We start from the raw sequence: 15,447 nt of genomic DNA on the forward strand, positions 1-15,447 counted from the left end.
TGACAAATTTCCTAGACTGTAAACCTGTTGAACTTTTATTCAGATAGGTTTTATTGTAAGAATGACTAGTCAAATTTGTGCTATTAAATAGGAAACAGTCAAATCAAGTCTATATAAGCATAACTTATCAGGGTGAGTCAGTATGGCTTTATGAAGGGGAGGTCCTGTTAAGTTTAATTGTGTAAATAACAATTTTTATATAAACCTAATTGACAAACAAAACCTTCCCTATCTCATACCCATAACCCTCTATTTTTCTTGCATCCATGTGGTTTAGATTGTTTTAAATGTCCCTATTGTACCAGCCTCCACCACCACCAATGGCAATGCATCGCAGGCACCCACTAATGTCTGAGTTTATGAAAAAAAAACTTAACCCCCGACATCTCCCCTAAACCTTCCTCCCATCACCTTGTACCGACATCCTCTGCTGTTTGCTACTCTTGCCCCAGGAAAAAGGTGCTGACTGTCCACCCTTTGAATGCCTCTTATAATCTTGTAGACCTCTATTATGTCACTTCTCATCCTTCTTCACTCCAAAGCGAAAAGCCCTAGGTCATAAGACCTAGGAAGGGTAAGTCTTCTTTGCACCCTCTTCGATAAATTTCACACCCTTCCCGTAATGAGCAGACCAGAACAGAGCATTTCAAGTATAGTCTAACCAGAGCTTTTTAGAGCTCAACATTACCTCTCGACTCTTGAACTTAATCCCCTGACTAATGATGGCCAGCGTACCATAAGCCTTCTTAACTACCCTATCAAACTCCGCAGAACCTTGAGAGATCTATGGATTTGGACCTGAAGGTCCCTTTGTTCTTCCTCACTGTTAAGAATCTTGCCATTAGCCATGTTACTCAGCCTTCAAATTTGACATTCCAAAAATGCATCACTTCACATTTTTCTGGATTGAACTTCATATGCTACTTTTCTACTCAATTCTGCACCCTGCCTATATCCTGTTGTAATCTACGACAACCTTCTACACTATCCACAAAACCTCCAATCTTCATGTCATTTACAAACTTACTGACCCATCCCTTTACATCTTCATCCAGGTCATTTTAAAAATCACAAAGAACAGGGGTCTCAGAACAGATTCCTGCAGAACTCCACTACTAACTGACCTCCAGGCAGAATAAGTTCCATCCACTCCTACCCTCTGCTTTCTGCAGGCAAGACAATTCTGAATCCACACAGTCAAGGTTCCATGGATCCCATACAACATGACTTTCTGATTGAGTCTACACTGGAGGACCTTGTCAAATGCCTCACTAAAATACGTATACACCACATCTACCACCTTATCTTCATCAAATTCTTTTACTTCCTCAAAAACTTAATTAGGCTCATGAGACACAACCTTCCCCTCACAAAGCCATGATGACCATCCCTGAGAGGAATATGCTTCTTTAAATGCTCATAAATCTTGTCCCTCAGAACTCTCTCCAATAGTTTGTTCACCACTGATAGAAGACATCCTGGTTTATAATTCCCAGGTTTTCTCCCAATTACCTTTTTCAAACAAGGGGACCACATTGCCTGTAGTAAGCACTCCACTTTCTTAATCTCAATATGATTCAGCACATAAGCTTGTTCTATACTTACCTCATATTAACCAAGGTGAACACTGAGGCAAAGTATTCATTTCGGACCTCTCCTACCTCCTCTTTCTGCAGGCCCACATTGCCTCCTTTATCCTTAAGATGCCCTACCTTCATTCTCATCATCCTTCACATATGAATAGAATACCTTCAGGTTTCCTTAATCCTTCTTTCCAAGGCCCTCTCGTGCCCCCTTCTAGATTTCCTGCCCTTATGTTCCTTCCCGGCTACTGTACAATTCTCATGAGCTCTTCCTATCTTTTGTTTCCTAAACCTTCTGTATCTTTCCTTCTTCTTCATAATGAACTCTCTCCTCATTTGTCAACCAAAGTTCCCTTAACCTTTCATCTTTTCACTGTATCAGTGAGACAACTATCCTGAACCCAGCATAAGTGGTCGCTAAACATTTTCCTCATTACTTCTGGGCTTTTCCCAGAGAACATCTGTTCCAAATTTACCCTCCCCAGTACCTGCCTAATCCCATAATGATCCCTTCCCCAATTAAACATTTTACTATTTTGTCTACTCCTATCCTTGTCCATAGCTATGCTAAAGCTCAGGGAGTTATGGTCACTTTCACTGAAAGGTTCTGAGATCTGTCACCTGTCATCGGCTGGTCTACAAACTGTGTCTGCAATCATTCTTGAACATACCTGACAAATTCTGCCCCATTTATCCCTCTTGCAGTAAGGAGGTTCTGGCTATTATATGGGAAGTTGAAGCCTGCCACAACAACCCTGTTATTTCTGCACCATTCCAAAATCTGCCTACGTAACTGCTCCTCAGTGTCTTGAGGGCTATTTGGGGGCCTGTTGACTGCTCCCTTCCTGTTTCTGACTCCCACCCACACTGACTCAGTGGTCAATACCTCCAGTGTCCTCCCTTTCTGCAGCTGTGATACTGTCCCTGATTAGTAATACTGTTCTCCTTTCCCTTTTACCTGCCATCCTCTCCCTTTAAAACATCTAACCCCTGTACCTGCCTTAGTCAATCCTGTTCGTGTCATTGAAGTCTCTTAATGGCCACAACATCATAATTCCGCATACTGATCCATGAAGTTGACATTTAAAACAATCTAAACCACATGGATGCAAGAAAAATAGAGGGTTATTCCTGCATTGAAATAAACACATTTCAAACCCTCCAACTGACTACATTTATGCTCCATCCACTGTTTTTTCTTCCTAATAAACTCACTACATTGCATCAACTTTTCCACTATCTGCTCTATTCTCTGTCCTCTCATTCTCAATCCCATCTCCCCCCCCCACCCCCCCGACAAATTAGTTAAAACTGTGGCACAGGCAATAAATAAAGAAACATCTGATGCATCTAAGAATGGAACAGCAAAGGGCATGCAGTGGCTCTTGTATATTTGGACATTCAAAAGGCCTTTGACAAGGTATTGCACACAAGGCTGCCGAACAAAATGAGAGCCCATGGCATTACAGGAAAGATACTAACACGGGTAGAGCATTGGCTTGTTGGCAGGAAACAAAAGGAGAATAAAGGGATCCTATTCTTGTTGGGTACTGACTACCAGTGGTGTTCAGCAGAGGTCAGTATTGGGGCCACTGTTCACATTGCATGTTAATGATTTGGATTACAGAATAAATGGCTTTGTGGCTAAATTTACAGATTATATGAAAGTAGGAGGAGGAGCAGGTAGTTTGATGTGATGCAACAAGTCAGTGTCCATTCCACAGTGCATCTGTAAATGTATTTGTGCCAAAACTCCTGACCTCTTGGAAAGCATAAGAATTGGTGTGATTTTTTTTCCAAGATTGACTCTGTGAGAGATGAGTCAAACTGATATAAAAATATGAAGATGAGGAAACTAATATAGATATATGGGTAAATGAATAAAGCCAGTATGAACAGGATAAGAAATGGATATTAGAATGTAGGAAGCAGTCAGTCTGAGTAAGATAAGGGCCTTCTAGCCCTAGATAGAATTAGAAGGTTTTGCATATGTAATTAGTAAGCCCTAGACAGTATTAGCAAGTTCTACGTATGAAGAGGTTGTAGCCCTGAGAGTTGGGAAGGTGCCTTTTAGACATAATTAGCAAGTTCTGCATATAATTATTAAGCCCTGAGGGTCAGGAAGGTGTGAATAAGGACAATGACATGATGGGACACCGACAGGATACCTCCTGGTCCTCCAAGTTCACAGAAACAGCACGTAGGCAGGCAGGATTGCCTAATGCCAAACCTATCCAGGAGGCAGAAGAATGTAAGGGGGAGGGTATTCCTATACTGAAATAAACTGTATAAAAGTTGGGTGAGCCCCAGTGTATGTGTGTATTCCCAGGGTAAGGGGAAGCACTCAACTTTGCATTATTGTATAATAAATGTTCTTTGTTCTCAATTTTTGTCTCGAGCAATTTCTGTGAAGGTACTTTTGTTTCTAACAACTCAATGGACTGGCTCCAGGACAGGTCTTCTGATATATGGACTCCCAGGATCTTGAAGGTACTAACCTTGTCCACCTCTGTCCCATAAATGCAGACAAGACTACAACAGAATGAGGGAGGAGTTGACTGGTACAGAATGGGAGCATGGGCTATACACTGGGACAATTGGAAGATTTTCAAAGTTTTTTTTGCAGTGCTCAATAAAAGTCTTCTTTGGCTTGGCTTCGCGGACGAAGATTTATGGAGGGGGTAAAAAGTCCACGTCAATAAAAGTATATTCTAGTTAAAAGCAAGGACAGTAAGGGTGGGAAATCAAGCCTTGAATAACAAAGGAAAGAAAGGAAGGGTTGAAACTAAAAATTGATAAGTGGGAAATATTTTAAAAAGCAACAAAGGACCACTATGCAACAATAAAGAAAGGGAAATAGATTTTCAAAGTAATCTACCACAAAATATAAAAACATAGTTTTGAAATTATATCAGGTGGAAACAGATGGCTAAAGTTAACATGGGTCCCTTGGAAGATGAGAAGGGGGGTTATTAATATTGGGTAATGCTGTCATGGCTGAGGCCAATTGCATCATAATGGAAGACATGCCAAAGAGTGATGAGAAAGATGCGATGGGAGGTGAAGACAGTGACAAATATAGATGGTAAATATAGATACCAAAAACTTAAAGTAGATAACCTGATAGAATGCATCTCAGGGCAATCAAAGAAATGGCAAAAGTTACAGTGGAGGCATTTGTGATAATTTCCCCAAATTCTCTGGACAGGTTCTGGAGGATTGGAAGACTGTAAATGGCACATCACTGCTGGAAAAAGAGAATGGAGGGAAAATAGCTTAAAACCCCGTCATGAAGGAAGAGATGGTGAGACATCTGGATAGGAATTGTTCTATCAGGCAAATGCATCTTAGCCCCTTGCATTAATTATATCTTACGGTCAGAATGCCTGATGCCCCAATAAACGGATCAATGCCTATTTTCTCCGGTGATTTCGTCTCCATACGTCAGAGCAACTCTTCGAAGAGACAGCGAAACTCATGCAGCGATCCCCGCCCCCGCCCCCCGCTCTGACTTTCCGGAGGAGGGGACACGAGCAGATTAAACGATGGACCGGAACCATCCGCTCGCGTCTGCGCTCTCACCCGGAACCATCGTGCGCGGCCGCAGCGTCCTGCCGCCGGCGTGCTCTTCTCCGCGTGGGACCGGCTTCCGGTGAGTTGGCCCAATCGCTGCGTGGGGCCGGTTTCTAGGGAGATGGCCGACGTTAAAGTGGAAGGTTTGGTCCCCGAGCAGGGGCCCGGTGGCGCCCCGCAGAACAGCAACAACCCTCTGGCCAGGAAGCTGAATAAGATCCTGGAGACCCGGCTGGACAACGACAAGGTGGGGTGGGTTGGGATGAGGTGGGGTGAGTTGGGATGAGGTGGGGTGAGTTGGGATGAGGTGGGGTGAGTTGGGATGAGGTGGAGTGGGGTGAGGTGAGGTAGGGTGAGTTGGGATGAGGTGGGGTGAGTTGGGATGAGGTGGAGTGGGGTGAGGTGAGGTAGGGTGAGTTGGGATGAGGTGGGATGAGGTGGGGTGGGATGAGGTGGGGTGGGGTGAGGTGAGGTGGGATGGGGTGGGATGAGTTGGGGTGGGGTGAGTTGGGGTGGGGTGAGTTGGGGTGGGGTGAGGTGGGGTGGGGTGGGGTGAGGTGGGGTGGGGTGAGGTGGGGTGGGGTGAGGTGGGGTGGGGTGAGTTTGGGGTGAGGTGGGGTGGGGTGGGTCTGGTACCTTGACTGCCGGTGCAACAACCAGGGGCTACTCGTCATGTTCTGAGCAGGAGTGAAGTGAGTCGCAGACGAAATGCTGCCTCTCTCCATCATCTCTGTTCTTGTTCAGCTGCACGTCGTTTCGAAGCAACGCGCCATAACTACGACGTTTTGAAAATAAAATCTGCGCTAAGTTCACACACAAAAAAAAACAACGAAATATGCAGGTGCTAGAAATAATAAAACATCGTAAGCAACCAGCAGGCCAGACAGCAGATGTGGCAAAGGGCAATAGCGTTACAGGCCCGTCCGTGAGAGCGGATTCTTTCCACAGATGTTGTCTGTTCAAATGGATTGCATTTGAGTTTAAAAAAAATTGAGCTATTTCAACCCTGATTTAAAACATTTACTCGAAATACATGGGTGGCTAGTCCTTCGGTCACTAATTCTTCCTTCATACATTGTTCTGTCAAGTTGAAGTTGAGGATATCTCACTCATTGTTGGATTGCTGTCAATCCTTATTGCCAGTCCAAGAACATCCTTGTCTGTTTTGTTACTCTACTTTTTAATACAAGGAGTTGCTTATTTCAATCCCCCCTGCTGCACCATCCAGCAGTAATAATGATTTCTGTGATTTGTTCTACTTTATTTGTTCTAGTTTATTTATGCTGCAACAGAGGTGAGAAATTTCTTCAGCTAGTGTATCTGTGGAATTTGTTGCCACAGATGGCTGTGGAGGCCAAATCACTTGGTATATTTAAAGCAGAAGTTGATTGGTTCCTGATTAGTAAGGGTTTCAAAGGTTCTGGGCAAAGGCAGGAGAAAGGGCCATGATTGAATAATGGAGTAGATTCGATGGGCCAAATGGCTCATTTCTGCTCCAACATCTTGTGATTCCACTCACCTTCTATTCAATTTTCGAGAAAAAAATATTGTCTAAGCTTTATCTCTTTTTAAATGGTTAAATTTTCTATCAATCATTACTTGATTTTCACCTTTAAAAAAAATCTTTTGTTACAAAGTGTCATGCCTTCAATTATATTTTCTTCCTTTTGAAAGACTTTGAATGTGTTGCGACTCAAATCTTTGTTGATCTTTGTTATTACACTGTATTTGAAACTCTCCATTATAACCTGATTATAGTTAGAGCTCTATAAAAATGTACCTGTGCTCTATTAAGTACTTTTGATCCTTCTGCAGTAAATGATGCCCTAGGTGAAATGACCTGAAATCATGATGTTAGTTTGTTTATTGATCAAGTCACCTTTGTTTATCGTTCGTACCATGCTCGCACGGTATAGATGAGCTAGCATTTCTCCTGGACTATGGAGCATATTTACTTAAATATAAGAATATAAATTAGAAGAGAAGTTTAACACATAAAAATATTAAAATTTTTAAGACATATACAGTAAAGATGCACAGTACACTATCCACATATGTTCTGGGAATTCAGGAGCCTGATGGCTTAGGGGGAAAAAACTGTTGCCCAATCTGGACATTAGGGCCCAAGTGCCACAGTACCTCCTACCAGATGGCAGAAGGGAGAACTGTTTACATGAGGGGTGTGTGGAGTCTTTCACAATATTTATTGCCTTTCACCTGCATCAAGTGTTTTAGGAAGAGAGCCCCCAATGATATTTTCTGTGAGTTCACTATCCTTTGCAGGGTCTTGTGGTCCGAGGTGGTTCAGCTTCCAAACCAGGCGGTGATGCAGTTGCACAGGATGCTCTCAATACATCCTCTGTAGGATGTATTGAGGATAGAGGGTGGGAGATGAACTTTACTCAGCCTTTGCAGGAAGTAGAGGGGCTGCTGGGCTTTCTTGTCTACGGGACTAGGTGAGATTCTCCACCAAGTGCACTTCAAGGAACTTGATCCTCCTAATGACCTCAATGGTCGAGTCGTCAATGGTCAGTGGAGCATGGTTCCCCCTGGGCCCTCCTGAAGTTGTTCAGATACAGGTTGTTGGCTCTGCACTAGTCTGTTAGTGACTGCACCTCATCTCTGTACGCTGACTCCTCATCCCGACCAATAAGGCCCACCGTGGTACTGCAATCTATTCACACAACACTTTTAAGTTCTTTGTGAGATTCTATTTTTGAGTGTTAATCTCAGGTGAACCACAATTTCTTCCAGTTGATCATGAGTAAGATTGAAGTTGATACCTGCATTGAAAAACCTGTACCATTGTTTGATTTGGCCTCAGGCTGCTCTGATTGATCACTGATTTTGTTTAAGAGTTGTGTATTTTGTTGTTCTTACCCTTTGGGCTCCTGGTTTCTTAGGACCTTGAATTTGAAGTGCTTTCTCCTATCTTTAGAGGGCATTTATGTCTTTGCATTCTCTATTTCAATTAGTTCCTTACCATTCTATTTTAACCTTTAATTGTGTCGCTTTGCATCTCCCACGAATCGTCAAGATCACTCTTATTTCTTCCATAAACCCTTTGGCACTCTACCTTACTGATGAAACCTGTTTTAAAAACTTAAATAATTTTTATAATCTTAACTGAAAACTTGATTTTTTTTTTCATTTGTGCCATTGTGCCATCTTTCAGTGTCTTGTTTCTCACTGGTTGTAAATGTATTGAACAAAATCTCCTATGTTTGGACTTTTGAATGATATTAGAAGCACATTTGAAAAATGTGACAAGTGAAATTGCCCTCATAGTTAAATGGATTTTAAATGTATTATTCTCTGAATTCCTGACGCCATTTAATGGACTGTTCTGATATGTGAGATTGTTACAGCAATACAGAGCCTTACAGCACTGAAACAGGCCCATCAAGTCTACAAGTAGGTGATAAGAGACTGCCAGTCTATGTAACAATTAAGATCTATAAATAATGATAACATCTGAATACTTAAGGAAAAATTTGAGCTGTCTCACGTAAAGCTATTCCAGAAGTGAAGATTATTCAGGAGCAAAAGATGGAACCGCAGACTGTAAAGCAACAAACTAAGGAAAATTTTGAGGAAACTTCTGACTGTAAAGCAACAAACTAAGGAAAATTTTGTGGAAACTTCTGACTGTAAAGCAACAAACTAAGGAAAATTTTGAGGAAACTTCTGACTGTAAAGCAACAAACTAAGGAAAATTTTGAGGAAACTTCTGACATTGCGAAAATAGGTGCCAGTTGACTTGGTGAATTTGAAGGCACACGATTCCTCAAATGTTTTCCAAGCTTTTTACTTGGTATATAGCAAGCCCAATAACGAGGGTGGGAAGGCACTATTCTAGATATAATTTTTGCCAAGGAACATCAACGTCAGAACATTTTTGTGGTGGTGTTGTTGACTATCGAGCTGAATTTGGAATACATGTTCTTCGTGGGTCTGAGACCACTTGTACTAAGCTGAGAAATGATGTGACAGATGAATTTGAACAACCTGATGGTAATTTAGCCTCCAAGCAATAGAAAGCATTGTAAGAGATTCAGGATGAATGATTTTAAAAGAAGGTAAAGGTTCCATTATTGGAAGATATAGCACGTAACATACATGAAATTCTTTAATTTTTGTCCACTGTGAGGAAGACAGAGAATTGAGGCCCCAGTGAGGAACAAACTCACAACCCTTGGTTTACAAGACCAGTGCTATAACCACTGAGCCATGGAATCTACTGTATATATGTTTGGATGTGCTAGGACACAACCTTTGCTGACTGTGCCTAAAGCTCCTCCCACTGACCCCTGAATAAAGCAACTGTGCCACAGCCCCCTCCTCAGTCCAGGGCAGTCGACCAGCATGGATGGGCATTCATTCTTTTGTGAATAAAAGCCTATCAGTTTCTCTGCAACTTCTAGTCTTTGAAGTTATTGATGGCGCATCAGAACGGTAATACTTTCTTTTCAGGATCTTGTTAATGGCAAGGGCAGCATTTATTACTCTTCCCTGATTGGCTTGAAAATGTGGTAGTGAATCATTACAGTCTTTCTGGTGAAGATCTGTCAACAAGAAAAAGGGTAGAACTACAAAATCAAAAGAACTAAATGATAAAAGGGGGCCAGGGTAAGGCAAAGACAGGAAAGCATATAATCATCTCTGGCCACAGGAATGAGAGAATTGGACAATTGTTGATACTGTTTAAAGAGGCAATAAGAAATAAACAGAATAATTGACCAGTTGTTTATATTCAAAGTTCCCTGATTGTCATGTAATAGTACAGAACATGAATATTGCATGAAATTGCCTTCTGCCTACCTTAAGGCAGAAAGAAGCCATTAGTGTTGCCTGACGCTCCTTACAGTGCAAGAGAAAGAAGCAAAAGAAAGTCCCTTCAGAGTCGCTGAACGTCTGTGGATTGGCCTCCAGCTCCCACAGCTTCTGTAGCTGCACAGATCCAAGCCTTCGATACGATCAAGAAGCCTTCAGCATCCTCTCAAATCCCAGTTCCCATGTGCTAGTCTCCAGCAGCCCATGTGGGTCTCCAATCCACAAGCCACCAGCAGCCAGTTTGGGTCCTTTAGGCGCTGGTCCATTGCCATGGTCACTGCTTTGTAGAGTCATCTTCTATGGTTCTTCTCAATGGGGGCTGGGGGCAGTATTCTCCCCATTTCTGACGTCCTACGCTGGATACTGCTATCGTGGGTGCAGATCTATGGTTGCAGAATTTTTGTTTAAAGACACTGTTGGCTCCTCCAACGGGCCATTTACACCTGTACGGAGCTGCTGGCATTAGGACACGGCAGTTGAACCCTTCGGAGCAGTGCTATGTCTCTGTTCTCCTGGCTCCACACCAGTGGGAGCACTGCAACTACAGTAGCTCTGACAGCTATCTTTTTTATTGGAATCTCTTCTCAGGAACAGAATGATTAACTGATTTTTTTTTTGAGGAGGTAATTAGGGTATTAGGGAGGATTTTTGAATAACGTGACCAGGGAATTCACCATCTCAGAATCTGCGTGGAAAGAATTTGCATGACAAATTTCACAAGTTAAAGTAGCAGAAACAGGCAATTAGAGCCATTGCGTCTGTTCCGTGACTCTACGCTAAGCTGAATTATGTTCACACCTAGTTCCAATTTCCAGCCTTTTCCCCATATCCCTTGATACCCTTACTAATGAGATATACTAAATAGAATAATACCTAGTGTCGCCGAGAATATTCTCCCAGAATCACAATGCGGCTTTCGCGCAAACAGAGGAACTACTGACATGGTCTTTGCCCTCAGACAGCTCCAAGAAAAATGCAGAGAACAAAACAAAGGACTCTACATCACCTTTGTTGACCTCACCAAAGCCTTCGACACCGTGAGCAGGAAAGGGCTTTGGCAAATACTAGAGCGCATCGGATGTCCCCCAAAGTTCCTCAACATGATTATCCAACTGCACGAAAACCAACAAGGTCGGGTCAGATACAGCAATGAGCTCTCTGAACCCTTCTCCATTAACAATGGCGTGAAGCAAGGCTGTGTTCTGGCACCAACCCTCTTTTCAATCTTCTTCAGCATGATGCTGAACCAAGCCATGAAAGACCCCAACAATGAAGACGCTGTTTACATCCGGTACCGCACGGATGGCAGTCTCTTCAATCTGAGGCGCCTGCAAGCTCACACCAAGACACAAGAGAAACTTGTCCGTGAACTACTCTTTGCAGATGATGCCGCTTTAGTTGCCCATTCAGAGCCAGCTCTTCAGCGCTTGACGTCCTGCTTTGCGGAAACTGCCAAAATGTTTGGCCTGGAAGTCAGCCTGAAGAAAACTGAGGTCCTCCATCAGCCAGCTCCCCACCATGATTACCAGCCCCCCCACATCTCCATCGGGCACACAAAACTCAAAACGGTCAACCAGTTTACCTATCTCGGCTGCACCATTTCATCAGATGCAAGGATCGACAATGAGATAGACAACAGACTCGCCAAGGCAAATAGCGCCTTTGGAAGACTACACAAAAGAGTCTGGAAAAACAACCAACTGAAAAACCTCACAAAGATAAGCGTATACAGAGCCGTTGTCATACCCACACTCCTGTTCGGCTCCGAATCATGGGTCCTCTACCGGCACCACCTACGGCTCCTAGAACGCTTCCACCAGCGTTGTCTCCGCTCCATCCTCAACATCCATTGGAGCGCTTACATCCCTAACGTCGAAGTACTCGAGATGGCAGAGGTCGACAGCATCGAGTCCACGCTGCTGAAGATCCAGCTGCGCTGGATGGGTCACGTCTCCAGAATGGAGGACCATCGCCTTCCCAAGATCGTGTTATATGGCGAGCTCTCCACTGGCCACCGTGACAGAGGTGCACCAAAGAAAAAGTACAAGGACTGCCTAAAGAAATCTCTTGGTGCCTGCCACATTGACCACCGCCAGTGGGCTGATATCGCCTCAAACGTGCATCTTGGCGCCTCACAGTTTGGCGGGCAGCAACCTCCTTTGAAGAAGACCGCAGAGCCTACCTCACTGACAAAAGGCAGAGGAGGAAAAACCCAACACCCAACCCCAACCCACCAATTTTCCCCTGCAACCGCTGCAATCGTGTCTGCCTGTCCCGCATCGGACTTGTCAGCCACAAACGAGCCTGCAGCTGACGTGGACTTTTTACCCCCTCCATAAATCTTCGTCCGCGAAGCCAAGCCAAAGACTCCTACTGATCTGGCCTCCACTGCTTTGTGCAGCAGCGAGTTCCACAGATCCACGACCCTCTGACTAAAGTTCTTCCTCCTTTCTGTTCTAACTAGACAACTTCAAATTTTAAGACTATGACCCCCTTGTCCTCGAACCCATCAATTGCAACATCATTATAAAAATCTTTCAATATTCGAAATATCTCTGAGGAACCCCCCCCCCGGTCTCCTATTCTCCAACAAATACAACCCAAAAGCTGTCAAACGCTCCCCATACATCAGCCCCTGCATTCCAGGAATCCTCCTAGTAAATCTCCTCTGCACCCTCTCCAGCAACATCACATCTTTCCTAAAATAGGAGGAAAACTGTACACAGTACTCTAAATGGTGTCTCACCAGTGCTCCATAGAGTCTCATTAACACCTCTTTACTCTTATACACTATACCTCTTGAAATGAATGCTACCATAGCATTCGCCTTCTTCACAACCAATCCCATCTGGGCATTAACTTGTAGATGACTCTGCACAAGGACGCCTAGGTCTCTTTGAACCTCCAAGGATTGAATTTTCTTCCCATCCAAATAGCTCTCTGCCTGTTTATTTCCACTGTCAAAATGTAGAACTGAACACTTCTCAACATTGTACTTCATCTGCCATATTTTTGCCCAGTCTCCCAGTCTGTCTATATACTTCTGCAATTTCACGGTTTCTTCAACAGTTCTTGCTCTGCCACCTATTTTAGTGTCATCTGGAAATTTGGCCACAAAACCATTCATTCTAAAATCCAAATCGTTAATATAAACTGTAAACAACAGCCGCTACAAGACCGACCTCTGTGGAACACAGCTTGTTGCAGACAGCCATCCTGAATGGGATCCCTTAATTTCAACCCTTTACTTTCTGCCTATCAGCCAATTTTCTATCCAGTCTAATAGTATCCCTGTAATTCCATGGACCTTCATCTTGTTTATCAGCCTAACATGTTAAGGAAGAGTCCCGAAAATATTTTGCATCACAGGCTGGTCAAAGAAGCAAAGGTGCAGAGAACTCAATGATGAGCAGCAAATAGAATCTGATGTTGGCAGGAAGAAGACAAAGCTCAATGCATCCATTGATAAAGGGCTCAGATTTGAAGCGTAGATATGCTTTATCCTAGTTGCTGCATGACCTGCTGAGTTTCTTTGTGTATTCTATTCTAATACATAACCTTTGTCTTTTATTAATGCTTGGGACTTTGGTGCTGGACTGGCTGATTTTCTATTGGATATTATTCTTATGCATTTCATTTTTTAGATAATATAAATTTTCTACTGAACTTGGTGAGATCAAAGGGACCTTGGAAACTGGGTGCCTGTTGAATTTAAAAGCAGCATAAGAAACATGACCTACTCAATATGATGAATCAGTGGAATTTCCCAATAATTGGATAGCAAATTATTGGAGTTTCACTGGAAATTAAAACTACTAACTTATTAAGCACAGTTTCAGTGGGAAAATTATCTTATTTTTTTCTGATTATGTCGAGATTTTTCACAGATTAGTTGACTTGAGACCAATTCTGTTTTAAGTGAGAGAAGTACAGATAGAAAAACTGGATGGAAGTAAATGTTGAGAGGAAAGGAGATATGAGGAGCAACAGTTTAAAATTTTAGATGAGGACGTGTAGCACGATAACAGGCCCTTCCGGCCTATGAGTCTGTGCTGCCCAAATATCTCAGTTAACTCTGGTATAATCTTGAAGGTGGGAGGAAACCAGAGCGCCTGGAGGAAACCCATGCAAATATGGGAAGAATGTACAAACTCCGTATAGGTGTTGCACTAACCATGATACCAAGCATGTCGCATGTTTATGAAGAGAAAAGCCAGATGGAAGGGAACATTAAGTAATTTGTTCGGCATGCTGATAATTCTGCAATGTTCATGCACGGATAGAGTAAAATTAGTAGATCATTTTTAATTTTTGTGTTTCTAGAGCTGTTTGTGAATTTTCACCTCTTGGTAATGCCAGACTGGCAATTTTTCATACCTTGTTCTCCAATTTTAATTCTCATAAAATATTGTTTTAATGATTCTGTCTTGTGCAAAATTCTGGATTCATAGGTAAATGCACTATGCTGGATGATACCAATAACATTTCTAATTATTATTATTTCCTGGAAATGTGTTCCTGCGGCAATGCACGTAGTTGTAGTGGTAAACAAGCCTGCTTGTCATATGTGGTCAGCGGGGGAGCCACGGCAAAGGTGGCATCACAGGACCTTCTCTTCCGGTCCAGACCGGAAGAGCGTGTGCGCACTTACGTCAGCATCACTCAAGCTCCACAACACGAGGGCCAGGCCAGACACGGCCCTAAAGGCTGCAGTGCGGAATTCAAAGTAAAGCAGTTGTGTTACTCGCACTCTCAGCTTGTTGTCTCCGTTTTTCTGCTGCGCTCGCACACAACTCACTACCCTGGTGACCCTGATGAGTCTTCACATCCTGAAGACTCAGTGCATGGACCCCGCAGCCATTGCGTTGAAGCTGCCAACTTTCTGGATGAACAGGCCCTCTACTTGGTTTGGACAAATTGAGGCCCAGTTCCAGATCAAACAGATAACCTCCAAATGAATGAGATACTTCTATGTCGTCAGTTCCCTTGACCAGGAAGTGACTTCGCGGATCGATGACCTCATCCAGGTGCTGCCAGAGGAAGGTAAATACATGGCTCTTAAAAACCTCCTCATTAGCAAGTATGGACTTTCATGGTGCGAGAGGGTCGCCAGGCCCCTTCACTTGGATGACTGAGGTGATAGGATCCCGTCTGCCCTCATGGATGAAATGCACAAGCCCTGCCTCATGTTTGAGCCAGCGTTCCTTAATCAGATACCCAAAGACATCAGACCCCTATTGGTCGATGCTGATTTCAGCGATCTGCGCAGGGTTGCAGCACGAGCAGATGTTCTCTACTTCTCCAACCACGAGACCATTGACTCAGTTAACCACGTTACACGGCCACCACCAAGGGCAATGCCCAAGTCCAGGCCACCACATGAATAGGACCTTCTCTGCCAGAAAATAAAGGCTTGTCCCAAAATGGTGCTTTGAGGCATCAGCATTAGGGGGAAATC

General features: G+C 43.4%; 2 protein-coding genes across 7 annotated transcripts in view; one reads left to right on the forward strand and one right to left on the reverse strand.

Annotated features, from left to right (window-relative positions):
- The window catches only part of LOC138739505 (LHFPL tetraspan subfamily member 6 protein-like), a 239,317-nt gene extending 233,922 nt beyond the window's left edge, over positions 1-5,395 (reverse strand). The window contains exon 1 of one of the 2 annotated variants that reach the window (XM_069891728.1): positions 5,166-5,395. The gene's annotated coding sequence lies outside the window, so the exon portion shown is untranslated. Of the gene's footprint in view, positions 1-4,958; positions 5,123-5,165 lie in introns of those variants that run through there. The other variant, XM_069891727.1, reaches the window with a different exon arrangement.
- The window catches only part of cog6 (component of oligomeric golgi complex 6), a 107,227-nt gene continuing 96,993 nt past the window's right edge, over positions 5,214-15,447 (forward strand). For 2 of the 5 annotated variants that reach the window (XM_069891721.1, XM_069891723.1), the window contains exon 1: positions 5,217-5,403. In XM_069891721.1, coding sequence (XP_069747822.1) covers positions 5,278-5,403 — 126 coding nt within the window. In that variant the 5' untranslated portion in view covers positions 5,217-5,277. Of the gene's footprint in view, positions 5,404-15,447 lie in introns of all 5 variants that reach the window. The other 3 variants (XM_069891725.1, XR_011342296.1, XM_069891724.1) reach the window with 3 other exon arrangements.

The sequence above is a fragment of the Narcine bancroftii genome, chromosome 7 (genome assembly GCF_036971445.1).
Source record: "Narcine bancroftii isolate sNarBan1 chromosome 7, sNarBan1.hap1, whole genome shotgun sequence".
NCBI lineage: Eukaryota > Metazoa > Chordata > Chondrichthyes > Torpediniformes > Narcinidae > Narcine > Narcine bancroftii.